Genomic DNA, 22703 nt, shown 5'->3' on the forward strand with positions numbered 1-22703 from the left:
TGGCGGGTCCGGGCTGGGGATTCGAACCCGCCACCTTAGGTGTACGTGGCTGGCGCCTTAGCCGGTTGAGCTACAGGCGCCAAGCTGGGCCAGAAGAATTTCTCATAGAGATTATCAAATTCAGTGTATTCAAATCCAAAGTCTTATCTTTCCTCCTAATTTGATCTTCTAGAATTCTTTGAGTGACTGGCACCACCTTCTATCAGGCCAAATAAAAAATCCTCTACATTATTTTTTTACTTATCCCTCTGTTCATCTCTAATTTATCAAGTCTGCTGATTTTATTACCTTTGAAAGATAAAGAAAAACTGTTTCTCTCCAGTATCACTGCTACTCATTCATACTTAACTTTGTATATAATCAATTCTTTTGAATGAACAGATTAAATCCAACATTCCAAAGAATTGTCCCATATGAATGTTAAGGTAATACTTACTAGTTCCCAAATGCTATTCAATTCCTCAGAGTAAGAGAACAGTTGTGGTAGCCAAGCTACAAAATAAGCCGCACTGATCCCTGCCTCCTGGTATTCACTTTAACAGCACTGATCTGTGTGACCCATAGAATATGTTTAAAATGATGTCTTCATTTCCAAGGTTAGGTTATATAAAAGCTGCATTTCAATTCTGTACTTGCTCTCCCTTAATCTGTAAGAAGCCAACTGCTACACCATGAGGACACTCAGGCAACTGTGATGTCTTCAATCAATAGCCACTATTGATTTAGGGCTCACCAACTACTTTGTGAGCTTAGAAGCAGTTTCCTTCTGCTCCAGCTGAGCCTTCAAATGACACTACAGCTTTTACAATTCAATGCAACGTCATGAGATCATGAGCCAGACTCACCCCGCTAATCTACTCCCTGATTTATGATCCATAGAAACTGCTGAGCTTTGAGGTAATTTACCACATAGTAATAGATAACTTATTTCTCTCTGGAAAATAAAATTGATAATGGTCTATTACAAAAGAATTTGGTCAGCTGAAGTTTCAAATTTAGCTCTGATTTATTCCAAATAAACTGACAAATATTTGGATCTTTAACTACAAAGTCATTATCAATTTCTCACAATATGATAAAGATTAATAGGAATATTTAAACTGCCAATAAATGAACACGGCTGTTGATGAAATGGTCGAATGCTTTTATAAAAAAACTACTACCTCCAAGATGACCTCAATACAAGTTAAAAGAAATTTCTACAGTTGCACCCATGCAACACGAAACATTAATATTTGGTACAAAAGCACCACTAATAAGTATCTGCTGGAGCAGGTAGCAAACCTGTAAGTAACTGATTTCAATTTAAAAGCACTTAAATATAGCATAAGTGTGGCTGTCACTTTAAGCAATGATTCTATTATCAGGAGAACTTAAGAGAATCACATGGAGTCCCCTTGCAGCTAAAAATCCTGTCTGTTCCTCTACTTCCTTTTCAAATCTTTAGTGTGAAGGATGGTGTATGAACTCCAAAAAGCTCCTGGTGACTGCCAATTCAAGATAACAGATTAGACAAATTTGTTTTATAGCCTCTTCCTACTTAGACAATGTTACTGCTAAATGATTTAAAAGTATTTAATGGCTTGGTGCCTGTTGCTCAAGTGCCTAAGGCACCAGCCACATACACCTGAGCTGGCAGGTTCGAATCCAGCCTGGGCTGGCCAAACAACGATGGCTGCAACCAAAAAATAGCCAGGTGTTGTGGCAAGCGCCAAGACTCGCTTGAGCCCAGGAGTTGCAGGTTGCTGTGAGCTGTGATGCCATACCACTCTACCCAGGGCAACAGCTTGAGGCTCTGTCTCAAAAAAAATAAATAAAAATAAAAAATGTTTAATGAGGCTTGGCGCCTGTAGCTCAAGCGGCTAAGGTGCCAGCCACATACACCAGAGCTGGTGGGTTCAAATCCAGCCCGGGCCTGCCAAACAACAATGACAACTAAAACCAAAGAATAGCCAGGCATTGTGGCAGGCGCGTGTAGTCCCAGATACTTGGGAGGCGGAGGTAAGAGAATTGCTTAAACCCAGGAGTTGGAGGTTGCTGTGAGCTGTGGTGCCATGGCACTCTACCCAGGGTGACAGCTTGAGGCTCTGCATCAAAAAAATAAAATAAATAAAGTCTGTTTCTAGAGAACTGGTCTTGTAGGTCCCTTCTGCCATATTATATGCAATCAGACCCATCCTTCTGAGCTGTGTGCAAGGTTGGCCAAGTTTCTTAACTTCTCTGGGCATAAATTTTCTCATTTGTAATTAGAGAATAAGAAAATGCCTATTTCATGGGATTAACCCATGAGGCTTAAGTGAGTCAATACATACCAAGTAAAGTGAGCAGCACTGAGCACACAGTAAGCAAGCAATCAACTGTTTGCTTTCTAATTAATTATGGTATATATAGTACTCTGAGAACCACTAATTTAAATGAAATCACCTTTGATGGGGGCAGGGACATGAATGACAGAGACATAATAGCACTTTCATGTTGTGAGCACAGCTCCATGATGAATATATCATAGTAACATTCTGGTTTAGTCGCAAAGCAAGACTAACAATTATGAGGGTCACAGGTAAGTACCAAAGACAGTAAAGCTGGGGTGGGAGTGCAGGGTAGAAAAGAGAGACTGGCAGGCAGTAGTCTCTATACTGTAGTGAGAGAGGCCTCTGCAGAACAGCTTCCTATGCCATTCTCTGCGTATAATGGCTACACACTGCTTACCTGTGAACAACGGAGGACCTAATTACAATGATTAGAAGTAAAACATGAATAGACTGAAGTGAGAACTAAAATGCAATAATCCATAAATACCCCTTAAGAATGTTATCTAGACATCTCATCGTTTGTGTTACTTGAAAAGCATTTATTACAACAACAAAACTAGAGGTTAATTACTTTATTACTGAATTATATAGTAAGGTCTACATCTACAATTTAATCAGGAAGAAATGCTTTGCACTTAACATCAAGGACACATTTACTCTAGTGGAATAAAACAGACACAGACAAAAGACCAAATACATGTTTTTAAAAAAATGACTACATGTTTTACCTGTTACTATTTTTGCTATTTTGGACCATACTCTCAAGAGAATTAATTTTACATACATATTAAGTCTGATTTATCTCTCCATATTTTTAAACATTAAAATAGAGCTTCTCACAATTTCAAATTATAAACGAAAGACTGAAAACAATATGGGAAACAGTGTTTAAAAACAAAGAAAGCATACTACTACTACTACCTTATAGTGGAAAAGTTGAGTAAAACATGCCCCTTCTATGGCTCATCTGAAAGAGACACTTTTACTCAGAGAGGCAAACATTCCTGATCTAGAACTAAGTTTCCCACTCACGCTGCATGACCAGATCTATAATTGTTTCTGGTCTCAACTACAAAGTAAGCAAAAATTTCTATAAAATAACTAAAAGCTAAATACCAGAATAGGACTAATCCAAAGTAAAATTTTGTGCTGGTCTAAACATACATCTTCAGCTTCTCCCTTTTTAAAAAGTATCTTTTTATTTCAGATGACATTTAAAAATAATCGACACTTTTAGTGTGCTTTATAGTCAATCTCTGTAAAGTTGAAACTCAAATGAGTAAGTTTAAAATTTTTGTGTTTTACTTGATTCTCCTGAAATTCCCATCTTCTACTACTTCACTCAACCAAGTTATACATGAGGTAAGTTTCAGCTAAAAAAGAAACAAATCAATCACAAAGATAAAGCTAACCATTTCAACAGTAACAAAATCATAATGCCCACCTCATATTCAGAGTTTACAACTTTAAGTATTAACTGCTACTTAGTATGTAATTTAAAAGCAAATGCTTTTTGCACTTTTAATCAAATTACTCTGGGAAATACAGGGCAAAAGAACTTGGCAAAATTTGTTCTTGGTAACAGAAGACAATCCAAATGGAACATAAGACCAGTGTTTCTAACTTCTAAACAAACGCACACATACTTATCTAAAGAAATATTTTGGTAGTACACTGGGTTGAGAGAATAAATGTTTTGCTGTAAATAAAAAGTACAAATTTCCAATTATATCCTCATAGCTAGCTAACAGCTTCTTAAGACACATTCAGCCAGCTAACAGTACTCTAAAACCTGTATATGTTACACTAAAAGATCCCTGCTAAAAATCAACAATTTCAATGGGTCTTACTGAAGTAGGACTTTCATGATACTAGAAATATTTTAAAAAGTATGACAGGGCTAAAACAATGACATTACTATTAATAAAAGTTACAGAAGAGATTATTGCCATACTTTTCCTCATAAACACCATTAAATTTTGTTGTAGGTACAAAAAGGACAACCAAATAACTTTTTCTCTCTTACCGAATTTCATTATTTCACATTTCTAAAGTTTTTATTCAGCAGAGAATTCCTCAAATCTGTTCTGTAAGAATGCAAAGTATTAAATGTGTAGCTTCACATTATACTACGTTTTGCCCTTCTTGTTTCTCAAATACACAAAATCAATATACATTTTTTTCAAAAATGAAATAAGATGTCCACATTAAAAAAATAAAGCCTACAAAAAAGTTCCAGAGCTAAAAAAGATTCATATGGCACAAAGTGATCCCCTACTAGTCCAAAGTCCAAAAACATTTTAATGAAGTCCATTTATATATTTTGTTTGTTTTTCAATGGAATACTACATTTACTGAAGTGAAATCACATTATTTTTAGTTCTTGAAGTAAACAAATGCACACAAATGTTTTTCAATAGTTATTAAAAATAGGAGACCAAGTCGAATGTGCCAAAGAGATATCATTCAGTTGGAAAGAGAGTTATTAGGAAGAAACTTAAAGAAGGGATTTCCTTGGTTGGTTTCCATAGCTTGATAGACCAAAAACAAAAAAACTGCCACAACAACAAACAGCAAAATTTTTATCCACATGGGAATGGAGCGTCCCTTTTTTGTCTTTTCCGATTTGACATCTGCCAAGGGAACATACTTAGGAACATATTTAGATGAATAAGATTCCTCCATCCTGAAATCACTGAGTTCTAATGGCCGGCCTGCAGCCCCTTTGATTGGTCTGCGGCAACTAGCACTGTTGGGAGTAAAGGAGGGAGAAAATAATTTTAGATAAAGTCACGATTTAGATAAATAATAAAATGTCATTGCCATTCCTAAGTCCAAGCACATTCTGTGAGGTTAGCAATAGAAAATTGATATAATTAAAGCACTGAGGTCAGTTAAAAGTAGACACATCTTTTGTTAGAAAATAATAGTCACAATACTGATAGTCACTAAACCTGCCTTTTAAAAAGCTTTTCAAAGCTACTATATTTTGGAGGAAAGAGAAAAACAAAAGAGTTTTTGGTTATGATTGCTTCAGTTAAGAAATAATAAAACAGATATTTAATATGGGCTTCTCAATTAGAAAAGAGAAACTCGGAAAAAAAATTATTTCTCTTCTTACTAAAGGTTTTTAGATTTTAAAATATGAATTAAATAATGGATAAAATATTCTGGGAGGCCAAGGTGGGTGGATTGCTTGAGCTCACCAGTTTGAGATCAGCCCGAGCAAAAGCGAGACACCGTCTCTACTAAAAACAGAAAAAACTGAGGCAAGAGAATTGCTTGAGCCTGAGTTGAAGGTTGCTGTGAGATACGATGCCACAGCACTCTACCCAGGGGGAAAGCTTGAGATTCTAGCTCAAAAAAAAAAAAAAAAAAAAAAATTAAAAAAATACATAAAGGATAAATGACTTACAATCCTTTAGCTTAACAAAGTTGATTTTGAAACTGACTCAACTTTTAAGGAAATAAACTGGCACCTTAAGGGAATTAAACTGCTCCCAAAAGAACAATTTAATTTTGAGAAGGTACAATAACTTTATGATGAGGAAGTTTTAAAAATTCCCTAGCAGAATACACTAATACTTGTTCCAACATATCTGAGTACCTAATTCCTGTTGGTGTAGATGCTTCATAGGGAAACATTTCCTTAAGAATATCCCTTTCTACTCTTCTTTCCTCTGTTTTTTCTCCCACCTAATAAGAAACAAACAAACAACCACAAGTTAAAATTTAGAGTAATATGCAACAATTAAAACATAATTTTAAATAGAAGCTTTAGAGAACAAAATGCCTTTAAATCTAGCCTAGCTTTCAGAACAGACAGTTCTAAATTCTTTATCATCTAGGTGTCCACATGCTTCCAAGGCTCTCTTCAAATTTCTTCCATATGAAGATATCATAATGTGGTTATTAGGGGAAAGAATTGCCACACATTCAAGTAAATGGGGAAAAAATATTCAGTAACCAATAAGGCAGTGTAAATTCCCTCATTAATTTTCTACATTTTTCTCTAATAAGACATTCGGACTATATTGTTTTGTTAAATGTTTAAGAATTTGGTAATAAAATAATCGTATATAGAAGATAGCTAATTAATATAGATCTTTAACAAAATTTTGTATGTTTCAAAACAAGTCAATGCAATGATCCCAACTTAAAAAGCATAAAATAATTTTTTAGCTTGACTGTTAGCTGTATTTACCTTATGCCCAGATTAAAATAAGCATTTCACCTCCTTTGACAAAGATTCATTAAAATTATAATACACCATGCAGTTAGTACTTAAAAGCTTAATTATACAGAGTTAACCAATTCAAGCATTATGCAAAGTCTCTTTAAAGTCCCATTTGACCTTTCAACAAATAAAGTGTAGCCTCCCTCACAGCACAGTAGCACTTTCAAACTTGCATCCGTGACAGATTACAAGCAGCACACAAATGACCACTCCCTTGAAAACTGAAAGTTAAGAGGCACACAGCAGCAAGAGGATAGTATTAGCATGTCATACTGTATTAATTTCCCTTTTCACTAATAAAAGTGTGTCTTTAAAATATATGCATATATACACACACGCCACCCAATAAAGAAAGCTCTGCTCCCTCCCACTCCCTTTCCTCTTTGAAAGATCAATGGTAGCATCGATCTAAATTTTATTCATTTACTTCAGCTCTTGTCAATGGTTTCTTTGGTGTTCTTCTGGATATGTCTGAGAATTCAGTGAATGGCAGAATAGGAGCTGCATGCTTGAAATTTCCAGTCACCCTATTGACAACCTGCCAAGATTCAAATTATTCAGACTCAGAATTATCCAAACATAACAAAGGCACTTAAAAAGAAAAGAAAGATATTCTTTCTATAATATTTGAAAATTTCCCTTAATAAAAATTTAGGCAACAGAGCCTAGAAAATATAACTCAATGCTTCTATGTAAAGCCTTATCATTCTTCAAATATTTTACCAGAAAGTATCCTTACAATACTTAGGATTCTTGCACAATGAATTAAATTTATTTATATATATGTATAAATTTGCTATGTAGAAAAATTCTAAAATTCAGAACCAAATGGGGAAAATTTTAAATGTTAAAAAACATGTAAATTTGAAATCTGCCAAAATACACCACCTCCCCATTTCCAATTAAAGGGTAATTTACAAAGAATACCAATTGTATAGTTTATGAAACATATTTACTAAAGGTTCGTTGCTTGAAGCCATTATAGTTTCAGCTATGGGAGTACTCTCTGAAATTACTGCACCATCTATACGAAAATGTTCTGAAGTTTCCACCTGTTAGGTTGAAAACAAAACAAAAACAATAAATATAAAATAATCACTAAAACCCTACCAATCTGAAAACCCAATTCTAAGCAATAAGCCTTGCATCACCCTTTTTCTTGGAGTTCTTCTCGACCCTCTCGTAGATTCCCTAGTTAATGCCTGCAGAGGTCCGCCTTTTGAAGATCCACTTGTCCATTCAGTCTCAGTTATTCCAACTTGAGAATAGCTCTATTCAAGCATCAACACATTAAAAAGTCATATTCTAACATTAAACACCTTGCAATAGCCATATTAGCACACCGAGAAGCTATAAAAAGTCTCCAAATGCCAACATTTAAGAAGAATGCTAAGACAAACAATGCTATCCCTTCAAAATATTCCTAATGTACTGATTAAATAAATGTGCAGGCATCAGAAAACACTTAAAGGATAGCAAAATACACTGAAGAGTCCATAGCTTACAAATTACAATAAAAGTTGGTGGGGGGGAGGGCCAAGGCAGGTGGATTGCCTGAGCTCAAGAGTTCAAGACCAGCCTGAGCAAGGGCAAGACCTAAAATAAAAAAAGTAAAAAAAAATAAAACCCCCAGGGTGTTGTGGCAGGCACCTGTAGTCCCAGCTCCTTGGGAGGCTGAGGCAAGAGAATCACTTGAGCCCAAGAGTTTGAGTTTGCTGTGAACTAGGACACCACAGCACTCTACCCGAGGGCAAAGAAAGGTCAGGAAGCAACAATTATCTGGTCCCTTTTTTGACCTGCTGTTTGGCTCTAGTATTGGAGCTGCATGTCTTTTTCTAAACAGAAAGCACACTAATTATGACTTAACAGAAAATCATTTGTTACAATGTCAATTTCCTTATAAAACAAAAATATAAACTTTTAATTATTAGCACAGATTAATATTATTCCTTCATGTGGTTAGATTTATTTTAGTCGAATTAGTTGAAATTACAATCTACACATAGCTGTCTGAACTGAAAAATGCCCAGGTGTTACACTCTTCTTGGAAACAGAATCAAAATCAGGCAGCAATAAAAACCCTTTGGTGAATATGCAAGCCCAATATGTCACTGTCAAGTCACAATACTACCCAAGACTCACTACAGATAGAGGGAAGGTGATATTATAGATATGTGATGGTTTTATGTACAAACCAATGTCTACTAAAGTTATTTTTTACTCTTACACGTATCCTGTGACAAGAATGGTCATCCAATAAATATACTATTTGGCTGGAAGTATGACTACTAGAGCCCCAGTAGGTACAGGCACAATCTCACTGTTTTTTTTTTTCTTCTTAAGAGTTTTCAAGCTGTTACCCTCAGTAGAGTCCCATGGCATCACAACTCACAGCAACCTCAGCCTCTCATGTAGCTGAGACTACAGGCAGCTGGGCCAGCTATTTTTTGGTTGTAGCTGTCATTGTTGTTTGGCAGGCCCAGGCCAGGCACAGTCTCTAGTTGTTTAAGTTTGTATTTATCCATGTCTAGAATTGACATTATAAAAATGTTACTTTGACTCACAATCTAAATACCTGGGTTCCTTATCCTGCTATCGATATTTGCTAAATGCAGAATTAATGTTAGTCAAAAGACAAATTTATAAACAAATCACATACACGAATAAACACATATTGGGTGGCACCTGTGGCTCAGTGAGTAGGGCACTGACCCCATGTACCAAGGGTGGCAGGTTCCAACCCAGCCCTGGCCAAACTGCAAAAAAAAAAAAAATAGCCAGGGTTGTGGTGGGCACCTGTAGTCCCAGCTACTCCGGAAGCTGAGGCAAAAGAATCGCCTAAGCCAGGAGTTGGAGGTTGCTGTGAGCTATGACACTACAGCAGTCTTACCAAGAGCAACAGGGTGAGATTCTGTCTCTTAAAAAAAAAAGAATAAACGCATATTAGCAGTCATATCCCTATTTGAAGAAACAACGTTTTCATACTCTAAGGTTTTTAATTTTGCTGGCACTGTATCACATTTAAAAAGTATCAAATGCCCCCAACCCTACCTCAGACTGATTAAATCAGAGTCTCTTCTAAAAAGGCCTGAGCATAGTTAATTCTTATAACACCTGAGATATTTAAGAGCTATCTTACTCTAAAAATTTTAGGTAAAACATGACCCATATGATTACTCATACTCAATTAAAAAAAAAAAAGCATCATACTCCTCCATTAGAGGATTGCACTTTCACACACTGCTGATGGAAAAGAAAAATGCTAAATGGAAAAGAGTTTGGGAGAACACCTAGTGAAATTATCTAGCACTTTCACTTGTAGACTTCCCCAGGATAAACTGGCAAAAATATGAAATGATACTTGCAAAGCTGTTTGGTTCACTCTGGCACTATTCATAATACCATGCACCTGAAAACAACTGAGATATCCACCAAAAGGAAAGTGGTTGAATAAATTATAGTACATCCCTAAAATGCAACACATAAAATGTACTGCAACCAGGAAGAAGGCTATATTCTAATATGGAGTGATTTTTAGGGTCAGTGTTTGGGTTGAATCCATTAAGGAATGTGCAAAGTAGGCTGCCTTTTATGTAAAGAAGAGCATATATAAAATCTGTTTTTACTTGTATTTTCAAAAAGAAATAAAATATAAACCAAAACCTAACAAAAATGCTTATCTATTGATGGTAGGAACAAGGGTAGAAATGAGAGTTGTGATTCTATTTTGCCTTATAAAACTACATATACTACATTCTCAACAATTAAAAAAAAAGAAAAAGCAACTTCAGTGTTGGAAAACAAAAAACCTCTCTGTACATTAAATTGGGGGCCTTCTGATTTTTAAATTTTTATCCTGACGCAATATAGCCTAAAGGCAAGGAAAAACTGCCCTTAGTAGACTTACCTTATTTAGCAGTGATACTGTATTATTTTGAAACATGTATTTTGTGAAACTTTAAGAATTATCATTTGAAGAACCAAGACACTCAACATAAGAGCTATTTGGGTAAATGTAATACCCAAAACTGTATTCATAATTAAGACTGTATTCATAAATTTGATGTCACCATGAATTCATGACTTACCTAGCTCTACCTACTGAATAGACCTAGAAGCCATGACAACCCAGTAGAAATGAAACGCTAGCATCCAAATTATGGCTTCCAAATAATACTTTCTATTAAAAGGACTGGGATTCTTTGGAAAAATGGCTGATTTCAGATATGAAGCAGAAAGTTTACATGAGCCAGGAATATCTCACACGTCAGAAAACTATCAAAGACAAATTGGGGGGGAGGTGGAAAGCAATAAAAAAATCTAAGAACCAATTTAGCAATTCCCACTAGCTAAAGATGACACAATGTGAACGTGAAGAATGCAACTGTTCATAAATTAAGTACATAAAAACCATGAATATAATTTCTCTTGGATTTCTTATATGTAAATTTATTTTAAGGTCACTATGAAATTCCTGAGGGAAAGAAAGTTCTTTGCAAAGGAATTTCAGTTATAGATGTAAATGGAATGAAAGAATGACAAAAATAACTATTTTATACACAAAATGAATCTTGATAGTCATCAAAGACTGTTAGAGCTATTAAATGAAGGGGTGATGTGGAACACTCCTTCATTTGGATGGCTCATCCTTTCAATGTGTGATCTTGTTACTAATTTTAGCATCACAAAAAGGACATCCTATACCTCCTGAAATGATGCAATAGGAAAGCCACATAATTTATGAAATATTGTTGTCAAAGAAACTGAACCCACACCTAACCAACTCTCTAGATTCTGAGCTGTCCAGTAGACCATTAGCTACACACAGCTATTTCAATTTAAATTTAAGCAAAGTAAATGACATAAAGAAACGGCCAAGTCCAGAATGTGGGAACTGATGTACTGACCTAGTTTCTTTACCAAGTAAATGGAGGAAAGAGAAACAGTTATGGTGGGATTAACTACAAAGATTAAATAAATAAGTAAATAAGTAAAATATAATGGTGGCTCTTGCTTGAATCCTGATCTGAATGATATAATCATAACTGAGACATTTCTAAAACTAGAACAATCAGCTTATGCCTATAATCCCAGTACTCTGGGAGGCTGAGGTGGGCAGATCACCTGAGCTCCTAAATTGGAAAGCAGCTTGAGCTAGAGCAAGACCCCATCTCTAGAAAAATAGCCAGGCATTGTGGCGGGCGCCTGTAGTTCCAGCTACTTGGGAAGCTAAGGCAAGAGGATTGCTTGAGCCCAAGAGTCTGAGGTTGCTGTGAGCTATGACACCATGGCACTCTATGAGGGGTGACAAAGATGTGGGACTCTGTCCCAAAACAAAACAAAACAAAACAAAAAAAAACAGAACAATCAGGAGAATCACATATCTAAGAATTAATTGGGCCAGGCATGGTGGTTCATGCCTGTAATCCTAGCACTCTGCAGGGTGGTGGTGGGAGATCACTTGAGTTCAGGGGTTCAAGACCAGCCTGACCAAGAGTGAGACCACCCCCCACAATCTCTACTAAAAATAAAATTAGCCAGGTTTTGTGGCAGTCACTGTAGTCTCAGCTACTCGGAGGCTGAGGCAAGAGAATGGTTTTTGAACCTAGGAATTTGAGGTAGCTATGAGGTAGGCTGATGCCATGGCACTCTAGCCTAGGCAAGAGAATGAGACTTTATCTCAGGAAAAAAAGAAGGCAAGAAGCAAAACTAAAGCAATTTAACAGATGGAGTATGTAGATAAAGATTAAACTAAATTGGTAAAACATTCATAACTGCTGAGCCATCAGTGACTGGAGTGATTACTCTCTTCACTCTCCCCAATTTTCTATAGCAAAGCCATGTCTAATTCTCCCTTCATCTCCTAAACCTACAGTTCTGTAACTTTATCCTGCCCCAGTTTAGATTTCCCCTTAAACTTTCTTTAATACCACTCCCCTCCTTTTAACCTACTATCTCATCAGTCGCACATCACCACCCTGCCTTCATACTTTGGACCCAAATTCTCCATGCTGGTCTATTTCAGTGTCCTTCACCAGACTTTCCTCATTTCTCTTGCTTCACTGTTTCCTTATTTTTCAGCACACTCCTGTGGCACTGTTTTTCGCAATACTTAATAACATGGGAATAAATTATTTATTCCAGCATTTAGTTCTCCAAGAAAATCATTCATTCAATGCTCTATACATTCACCAGTCACCAAGCTCACTTCTAACAGTTCTGAATTCAAGTCATCAACTAGATCAATTGAAGAGAGGGAAATAGCTTAAGAAATCAAGACTGCTTCCTCTGGAGATTTATGATTTAAAAATGATAAACAGGAGATAAAAGAGATAAATAATCAACTAGGCAAATCTTCCAGCTAGACACAGTAAGGGAAAGGAAAATGACTCTACTATTACAGAATAAGCAAAGAAAGCACTGTGGTCTTAGGACTGTATTAGCTTCAGAGTTTAGGGAAAAGCCAAGAAAACAAGACAGGCAAAAAGTAAAAGCCAAGTTCCAAATCTAGACACAAAGACACAAATATGAAACTCTTCCTATAGCTTTTAAAGAAATCGTCTGAAAAGTGATTAGGCATTTCTGCCTTTCAAAAATTTTCTCTCAAACAGTGTAACTGGCTTTGAACTACACTTAGCACAGAATCAAATACAAATGAGATGCTGATTAAACGCTTGTTTTTGCAGTACACATAGACAAAATCCACGGTTCAGATTTCTAATGTCTTTTAACTCACAAACGAATTAAGTTTATTGAGTGTGCTGGAGTCTGGCTGTCAACCATCAAACAAAGGCTAAAACATAGATTAGTGTTGTCAACAGATTACTCATCTCTGTACACACGGTGATCACAGAACTAGATACCTGATTGTGCTCAACTCTTCTTTGCTTGAGTGTTACTGGAGTCTTTGCTCTGCCCTTTAGTGGTTCTCTCTTCTCAAGCTTGAGCTCTATTTTAGAGTCTGGAAATAACAGCGAAGAAACCATTACTCTCCGAAACACATAAGCAGCTATGATGTTATCCTAATATCATTCTGGAACCCTGGTTTTAGGCACATTAATAGGTAAAACAAGTCTGTCTATGTAATCCCTCAATAGAATAAAATTCTTTGACTACAATTTCTCTTAACTTTCCTTTCCAAGTATTTTATTTCATTTTTTAAAAATCTCCCTTACTCTTTAACCTGACCACTTCTTTATTCTTTTTTTCTGGGACTAACAGCTTTAAACATAAAGTGAATTCAAAATACTCCCATGGAAACTTTTCATTAGAGAACAATTTAGATATGGAAAAAGTACATTTTAAATACACAGTTGTTACCATTAATCTGTCCATATAGTGTGCTACTTTACTGCAAAGGTAAGCTTATTAAATTAAAATTTGGATCATGAAAGGAAAAAGCTACAGAAGATCTTAAGAATAAAAAAAAATGTATGGTATCAAGCTTAATAAATAATAAATGCCAATGCCATGAATAAGAATAGTATTAAAGTTTCCTTCCCTTCATTTTTGATGTAGTTACAAAACTACATGGGTACAACTGAGGTAAGGAACCTGGTTCACAGAAAAATACAACCAATCACAGGTCATTCTTCTTTCCCCCTCCCCATAATAAAAATAACATTTCTTTAAAGAGAAGCCAATGCTTATTTATTATCATGACAGTTAACGGAACAACTCAAAGATACATTTTTTTTTAAAGCAGGCTTCAATATTCCATTTTCTCATCTTGACTTTATCACTACTTGAAGCTCTAGATTTTTACAAAGACTGATACAGGCTAGGTGCAAGGGTTCATGCCTGTAATCTCAGCGCATTGGGGGACCAAGGCAGGAGGAATGCTTGAGGCCAGGCATTTGAGATCAACCCAGGCAACACTGAGAAATCCTGTCTCTACAAAAATATTTAGCCAGGTGTGTTGATGTGTGCCCATAGTAACAGTACTTCAAAGGTTGAAGCAGGAAGATCACTTGAGCTCAGGAGTTCAAGGTTGCCTTGAGCTATAACTGCACCACTGCACTCTAGCCTGAGTGACAGAGCAAGACCCTGTCTCTTAAAAAAAAAATAAAAAAGACTGATATAAATTTTAGTTAATTTCTCCCTTTTTGTGGCCATTTGTCATAGTATAGCAAAATTAGTAAAGTCTACTGCGAAATTTAAATTAGATCACTTTCTTACCACAGAGGCAAGAATGGAGCCAAGTTTTAAACTAAGCTTAGTTTTTTGTTGCCTTTTTTTTTTTTTTTGAGACAGAGCCTCAAGCTATCTCCCTGGGCAGAGTGCCATAGTGTCACAACTCACAGCAACCTTAAACTCCTGGGCTTAAGTGATTCTCTTGCCTCAGCCTCCTAGCAGCTGGGACTATAGGCACTCGCCACAACACCCAACTATTCTGTTGTTGTTGCAGTTTGGCCAAGCCTGGGTTCGAACCTGCCATCCTCGGTATATGGGGCTGGGGCCCTACTCACTGAGCCAGACGCACTGCCCTAAGCTTAGTTTTGTACTAATTCAATGTAGTTGTGCTAAAAAGTGATCAAGATAGCTATGTATCTTGCTAATTTTCCAGTGTAATCCTAGTTAGTCCAGAGCTTACTTCCAAATCTCCCAAAAAAGAAAGTGATTTTTACCAAGTTAGTTCAAACAGTTTAATCGTTATTTAGGACTAAGCTATCAACTCTACGTCTTATCTTCCCAATATTTCTATTAATGGACCTACCACTACATTTATGATCAATACAACCCTTAGCAATATAAAATCTACTGTTATGCTATTAAGTCAGAATCTAAGAATTAGAAAGTACAAAGTAAAAAATCCATTAGTTTAGCAGATAAGGTATAAGGTATAAGGTTATGGTTATGGATTAATTCCTCTTATAAACTTAGATTCCAACAGCAAATAAAAACATGGTCCTCCAATAGGAGGAAAACCATATGATAATAATCACAATTAATTTCAATTATACCATTTAAATGTCAAGTGAGTTTCAATGATGAAATGGAAAAGGGATGTTCATCCACAAATACTTAACTTGTTGCAACTCCAAGAATAAAACACACATACAACATGTTTCTGGAGACCACACAAAACTGTTCAAATTTAACAACTTTATTGAATTTGCAGAAGCATTCTACAGTAATACATTTTTAAAAAATCACATAGCACTTAGTAGGTACATGTATACATGTACATTTCAGAAGACAAATAACAAAATTACTCCCAGAAAGTTGCAAAGATGGACATTTATAGTCTAAGAATATGGTAATGGCTAGAAAAGTATGCAAGGGACCATATGTTGTTATATTTAACACTATTTTCCACAATGCCTCTACAGTGCTTTCTTATCTTACATTCATAGAAATGAGAAGAGAACAATAAACTGCTTTATACAGACATATAGATACTAGGAAATAATTTCTTACGGTTTTTAAAAAAAATTTAAATTTGCTTTATAGTCTAGATTAAGCCTTATCACTCACTGAAATACAACATATCTTGAAAGAAGAGCATCATTTTAAAAAGGACTCATTTTTCTAGTGTCAAGTTCATACGACAAAATAGAGTTGTGGCAAGTATGCACTATCCTAGAATATCTATAGCTCCAACAGCATTTCTCATGGATTAGTACTGGTTCATAACTGTATGGTCCCAGACCATGAAGACATGTGTGACTTGCATCAGAATATAAACTAATATACTATACTGCTACTGCTATTACTGAAATTTCACTAAAAAATAAATCCTGTCATTGACCTAAAAAGCATCACTAGATATAAACTGTTTGTTTATCTTGTCTCTAAAGCAGTAACAGTTTGTGGACTCGCTCTATGAACTGTAGTGGTCTAGAAAATTATGAATGATGTTGCAAAACTAATAAACAAAGAAAACAGCAGCAAAATTTGAACAAGTTCTAGAAAGTGAAAAGACACTTAGGTGGAAGTATCAGAAAGAACAAAATCATTGTTCTGAATGTGTAAAACGTGTATAATTCTATCCTAGATATAAAGGAGAATAGATATCATGCTATTAAAAAACAAAGACTCTACTTATAGTCTAGTTATTGGAATTTCCCTAGTTTTGAGGAGCTGTAAAAGTACAAATAAAACAGAAAATAGCAAAGTACTTAGAGACGATGTAGAAAGTTTTACATTGTACCAGGTTATCTGTAAATCTTAAAAAAAAAATAGACAATTACTTTAATACAGTAATTTGACGGGTAGAAGCTTAACATTTTGAAATTAGCCTAATCTAAAGACTAAAAAGACCTTAACAGAAAAATAAGTTTTGGCATAAAAGTACCTGAAATTCCTAGAAAAAAATTTTTTTTCCCTTATCACTCACCCAGCCAGGTTAGGTGCTTCTAGGCTTTATGTTTCAGGCTTGGGCTCAGGCAAAGTCCCTAAAAAGTTCTTAAGTTTCCCATATGAAAGGTAAGATATATGTCTTTGTTTTTAACTTTATTGGTGTTTATTTCCACGCTTTTTAATTACTTTATACACTTCTCCTCCAAATAATGTTCCACCTTTAAAGGATGTAACTGCTAGCTTATTCTTAGAAGCTGAATTAAGTTTGCACTCTTTCAGCCAAAGATGTCGGCGACCTACAGTGGAATTTCCCATAGTATGGGCAGAAATCTTTACTTCATCAAATGCAGCATCACAAATATATGAGGCTGCATCATATGTTTTGCTCAAAATTCCAAGTGCCTGTTGCATACGACTAGGATCTGAGCTAAGAATTCGTGCAGCCTGACTAATGTCTGCCTGCATAGCCTTAGCTACAAAGGCGGTGTGGGTTGCAATCTGCAATGCTGATGCTGCAGCTTCATATGCTCTACAGAGTGCTAAGTCCAACTGTTTATCACAAGACTCAGTGGTGGCTGCCTGAATACTTGCTGGTGGAGTGGCTTCAGAAATAAACCCTAGGATTTCATCATCTACTTTTGGAACTGATAATATCCGTGTTGCCTCTCCTGAAGAAATCGGATATTTGCATGCCAATGAAGGCAGCTGCCTGTCAATCTGCTGCCACTCCTCTTCAATTACTTTTAAAATAGATTCATGTAAGGGAAAAGAGGGTTCTGAAGCATGTATTTTATCATACTGTGATTCCTTAGACATTTCTATGCCTAAGGTAGTGAGTGAATGAGAGACAACACTTTTGGCAAAAGACATCAGTTCAGATTCAGTTATATTCTGGAATGTCACAAAGGAACCTGAATCCCTTACCTCTGATTTTTCACTGAGTCTACGAAATTTTCTTGGAGGAGACAGGGATTCAGTTTCTCGCAACTTAGATTGATCAATTCTCTTGCATATGCTTTCTATATCCAGTGGGGGTGTAGAGTTAGAAGTCCCAGGCAAACTACCTACCCCACCCTGGACCAAGAGAGAATTGACATAATCTCTGATTGCCTGAGCAAGTGGTGGAGAAATTAGCTGTGATCTCTCAGACTCTTCCTGTGCTTTCCTTTCACTGGAGAGAATCGACTGATATGAAAAATGGGACCTCTCAGGATTTAATGGTTGAATTCCACTTTTCTCTCCACCGTAAATATTTTCTACCATCTCTTTATAGCAAGTAGTGGTGGTTTCTTTAATCAGTGAAGGAGAAGCTGCAGTGGAGACCAACATGCCAGTGAGTTCATGCTGAGGAGATGACGAAGAACTTTTCTCTAAACACCTACCATGGCTAGACTTGGAGGAAAGAAACAAATTCCCTCCAGAGGCTACCTTCTGCAACTGTCCCCTGCCAGGCAAGTCTGTGGCAATAAGAGGCCCCCTACATGGGTCTCCCTCAGAAGTATGTGTTTTCTTAGCTGCCTGTAGTTCAGTACTGCCCAAAGGAGGACAGGTAGAGATTTCAGGAAAAGAGATACCCTGAAAAAATCCACCAGAGGGAGTAGTTGGAAGTTCAGAAAAAGGAACAAAATCCCTAGTGGACTTCACTTTCTTGTTTTCTTTCTTCTTTCCTGTAGAGGCAAAAGAGGCAGGAAGTTTAAGCATTACTTGTGTTTGAGTAGAATTATTCTTTGCCTCTTTGCTAAAATAGTGCTGTTGAAGGAAAGGATTCTATATTTCATATTGTGAACAGCCAATTTGGCAGATTATGCCCTGGTAGGCAATGCTTATGGAACTATAAGCTATCTGGGTGAATTAAATAATTGTAACATTATTAAGTAATAGGAATTATTTACAAATATTCAAGTTGTACTTATAGTAATTTTTAAAAGAACATTTATTTCATATACTATTCTCAGAAATATTTAAATATCATGGTCAAATTTTCTTATAGTATAGAACGCTAAAAATATGGCCAAAACATTTGCTTTAAAATTGCCTCGAAATGAGATTATCTAGCAAAAATGTAAACAATTTAAATGTCTATGAATAAAGAATAAAGAAAACATGCCATAGTCAAATGCTACCACTATATATCAATTATGAGAAACATAAAAAACCAGTAAAATTAAATCTCAAAAATATGACACAGAATTAAAAAAAGCAAGTGATAAGATTTAGCACATCATGTATACAGATTTTTAAAAGCACAAAACAATATCATGTATTAGATAGATGTGTATGTAAAAGTAAAAACTGAACTGGGAAGATAAGCTTTAAATTAGTGATAGGGCTTGCTTCTGTGGAAGTGATAACAGATTATGAGCAAAGAGCAAATAGGGGAACTTTGCCTTTACTCATAATACTTTATTCTGAGAAAAATGAGATTTGAAGCAAAAAAGACAGTTAACTGCCAATTTTAAGTGACAGAACAGTGGATATTTTACTTGTCTCTTAAATTATTAACAAGTCAAATTACTTCAAGTATTACTCTAATGATCTGAAGAAAAATTACATATATTTTGCCAATATTATTTTAAATTTTCAATACTGTTTTAAATGTTACCTTCTTCATGATCACTGTATGAGTCGAAAAAGAACTGCATATATTTGATTAAGATCCTTTTAATTTTACCTTCTTCGTTGTCACTATATCTGTCAGAATCATTACTTCCATTCTGCCTTGTGTTTTCTGCTGATGAAGAAATTGTTGGCAGAGGAGTAGAAGATCTTGATTCTGTTCCTTGTTCCCTAAGTTTCAACAGCTTTTTCTCATACAGCTTCCTGGTTGTTCCTGAATTAAGGGCAGAATTTGATTTAGTACTTGTATTGCCTTTTTTTTTTTTTTTTTTGAGACAGAGTCTCATTATGTCAGCCTCAGTAGAGTGCATGGTGTCTATTTAAGGTCCAGCTCAGATACAATCTTCAGCAACATTTTAAATTTACCTTTCCTTTTGTAAACCCAAATGCTTAAAATACTCTATAATGGACTCTCCTACAATAGATGTTTTTCTGGGATCTTTTTTTTTTTTTTGAGACGGAGCCTCAAGCTATCCCCCTGGATAGAGTGCCATGACATCACAGCTCACAGCAACCTCCAACTCTTGGGCTCAAGCGAGTCTCCTGCCTCAGCCTCCCAAGTAGCTGGGACTACAGAGGCCCGCCACAACACCTAGCCATTTTTTGGTTGCAGCCATCATTGTTGTTTGGCGGGCCCGGGCTGGATTCGAACCCGCCACCTTAGGTGTATGTGGCTGGCGCGTAAGCCGCTTGAACCACAGGCGCTGAGCCATTTTTCTGGGATCTTAATATATGATTGTAACATTTCTATTAATAGCATGGAATACATAGTAGACTGATACAGACTTTACTGCAGATCACCTACTAAATAAATAGCCACGTATGCCCAAGTATTTAAAGCTCAAAGTCTTGGACTTACACATTTTCTCTACTGCTATGTAATAATAGTACTCGCTTATGTAGAAAAATCATTTTTATAAATAGACTATTCCCCTCTGTAGAATAACTATGATTAAACTCCCATATCTCTAAAAAATTATATGCCTTAACTACCCTTTCAACTAATGGCAATAAATTACATTTAAATATAAGAACTTTGCTGTTGAAATGACTTTTTACAGAAACACAATACAAAGAGAAATGACAAAGTAAGGCCAGGGGCAGTGGCTCTTGCCTGTAATCCCAGCACTTGGAGAAGCCAACGCAGGCGACTGCTTGAGCTCAAGGGTTCAAGTCCAGCTCTAAAAATAGCTGGGCATTGTGGTGGGTACCTTTAGTTGGGAGGCTGAGAGACAAGAGGATTGCTTAAGCCTAGGAGTTTGAGGTTTTTGTGAGCTATGAAACCATAGCACTCTACTGAGGGTGATAAAGAGATTCTGTCTCAAAATTTTTAAAAAAGACAAAGTAAATGTTGTGTAAGTTGTCTTAAGTTGAACCGCTGCTACACCAACATGTAATTTAGTGTATTCTGATAGAGAATATACCTTTTCCAGTGTCTCCTTTTTGGAATTTTAAATGAAAAATTTAAAGAAGCATTATCTGTTAATAATTATGTTAATAAGCTTATTAATATTATTTGAATAAACTTATTATTTCATTTGGAAATGGTATGTAAATTAAAACAAACTAATCTAAATCCTTGTTTGCAACTACACCTGCACCAAAGCCCATCAGATCACCAGTGTTCACAATCTCACACAACTAAGAAGACCAAAATGGATTTTTCTCATCATGAAGTTACTGTCAAGGTCCTCCAAAACTAAGGCATCAACTTTACAAGATCATCATCACCTAAAAGCAATCTAATGATGGAAATTTAGTGTTTAGCTCTAAGTTTTCTGTTTTTAGTTTGTTCTTTTGGATATCATTCTTGAATTCCAACCAAGATAGGAGTTTTTAATTTAAAAGATACTTTTAGGCTTGGCACCCGTAGCACAGTGGTTATGGCGCTGGCCAAATACACTGAGGCTGGTGGGTTGGAACCTGGCCTGGGTCTGCTAAACAACAATGACAACTACAACAACAACAAAAAACCGGCTGGGCACCTGTAGCTCAAGCGGCTAAGGCGCCAGCCACATACACCTGAGCTGGCAGTTTCGAATCCAGCCCAGGCCTGCCAAAACAACAATGACAACTACAACCCCTCCCCACCCCCGAAAAAATAGCCGGGCGTTGTGGTGGGCACCTGTAGTCCCAGCTACTTGGGAGGCTGAGGCAAGAGAATCGCTTAAGCCCAGGAGTTGGAGGTTGCTATGAGCTGTGATGCCACGGTACTCTATCCAGGGCGAAAGCTTGAGGCTCTGTCTCTTAAAAAACAAACAAAAAAACAAAAAACTATAGCCGGGTGTTGTGGCAGGTGCCTGTAGTCCCAAATACTTGGGAGGTTGAGGCAAGAGAATCATTTAAACCCATGAATTGGAGCTGTGGGCTCCCAACTATGAGCTGTGACATCATGGCACTCTACCAAGGGCGACATAGTGAACCTCTGTCTCAAAAAATAAAATAAAAGATACATTTAATAACTGGAAAATGGTACTTTGCTGAGATTGAATAATTTGATTTATATTAACAAGTCTGTCACTAACTTACTGAGTTGGATGAATTTGGCCAAGCAAGGTTATCTCATATTTTCCTCAATTGTCATATAAGACCTATATGTCTTACCACGTAGTGTGGTACGAGCACCATATAAAACAATTTTAGCAGCAGAGTAATTTCACAGATTATCTAGTTCAATCCTTCCATTTTATTTCCCTCGCTTAGAATTAAGCAGACCAGTCCTTAGAACCCAAACGGCTAAGAGGGAAAAATAATCTGAAGTCTTACTTCATAGAAGAAGATACTGTCTTTGAAATTCCATTAACTTACCCACAATAGGACCAGGATTCACTCCATATTTCACAAGTTGATCCAAAAGATCCTCATTAGTGAGCTCTGTCACATCTAGATCATCTTTATCTTCTAATCTGGGTTTATCAGTTTTCTTTGTGGCTTTCTGTAAACAAAGTTTAGTTACCTTTCCACATGAATTTAAAGTTCACTTATTTAACATTACTCAAATAAACAATAAACATGCAAAATTGCCTTTAAGTTGCTTTACAGTAATAAATATGAAAGTTTTGAGATAGACTATATGTATTATGGTCCATTATTTCACCTCCAAGAAACACAGTTGACAGACTCCTTTCTGAATTACCTGTGCAAGCTTCAACTTGCTGGGCTTACCAGTATTGCAGGGAGGGCTTCGTTTGTTTCTGTTCATGCACAGTTTACGTTTCTTTTTTTTTTTTTTTTTT

General features: G+C 36.2%; 1 protein-coding gene across 4 annotated transcripts in view; it reads right to left on the reverse strand.

Annotated features, from left to right (window-relative positions):
- Positions 1-2869: 2869 nt before the first annotated feature.
- TMPO (thymopoietin) overlaps positions 2870-22703 on the reverse strand; it is a 47365-nt gene continuing 27531 nt past the window's right edge. For 2 of the 4 annotated variants that reach the window (XM_023509303.1, XM_012801245.2), the window contains 3 exons: positions 22276-22402; positions 19523-19681; positions 16459-18518 (listed from right to left, as the gene is read on the reverse strand). In XM_023509303.1, the coding sequence (XP_023365071.1) occupies positions 17005-18518; positions 19523-19681; positions 22276-22402 (1800 nt within the window). In that variant the 3' untranslated portion in view covers positions 16459-17004. Of the gene's footprint in view, positions 5062-5919; positions 6009-6976; positions 7088-7505; positions 7602-7700; positions 7821-13412; positions 13511-16458; positions 18519-19522; positions 19682-22275; positions 22403-22703 lie in introns of those variants that run through there. The other 2 variants (XM_003783332.3, XM_003783334.3) reach the window with 2 other exon arrangements.

Source organism: Otolemur garnettii, unplaced genomic scaffold (genome assembly GCF_000181295.1).
Source record: "Otolemur garnettii isolate 467f Iridium unplaced genomic scaffold, OtoGar3 scaffold00007, whole genome shotgun sequence".
Lineage (NCBI taxonomy): Eukaryota > Metazoa > Chordata > Mammalia > Primates > Galagidae > Otolemur > Otolemur garnettii.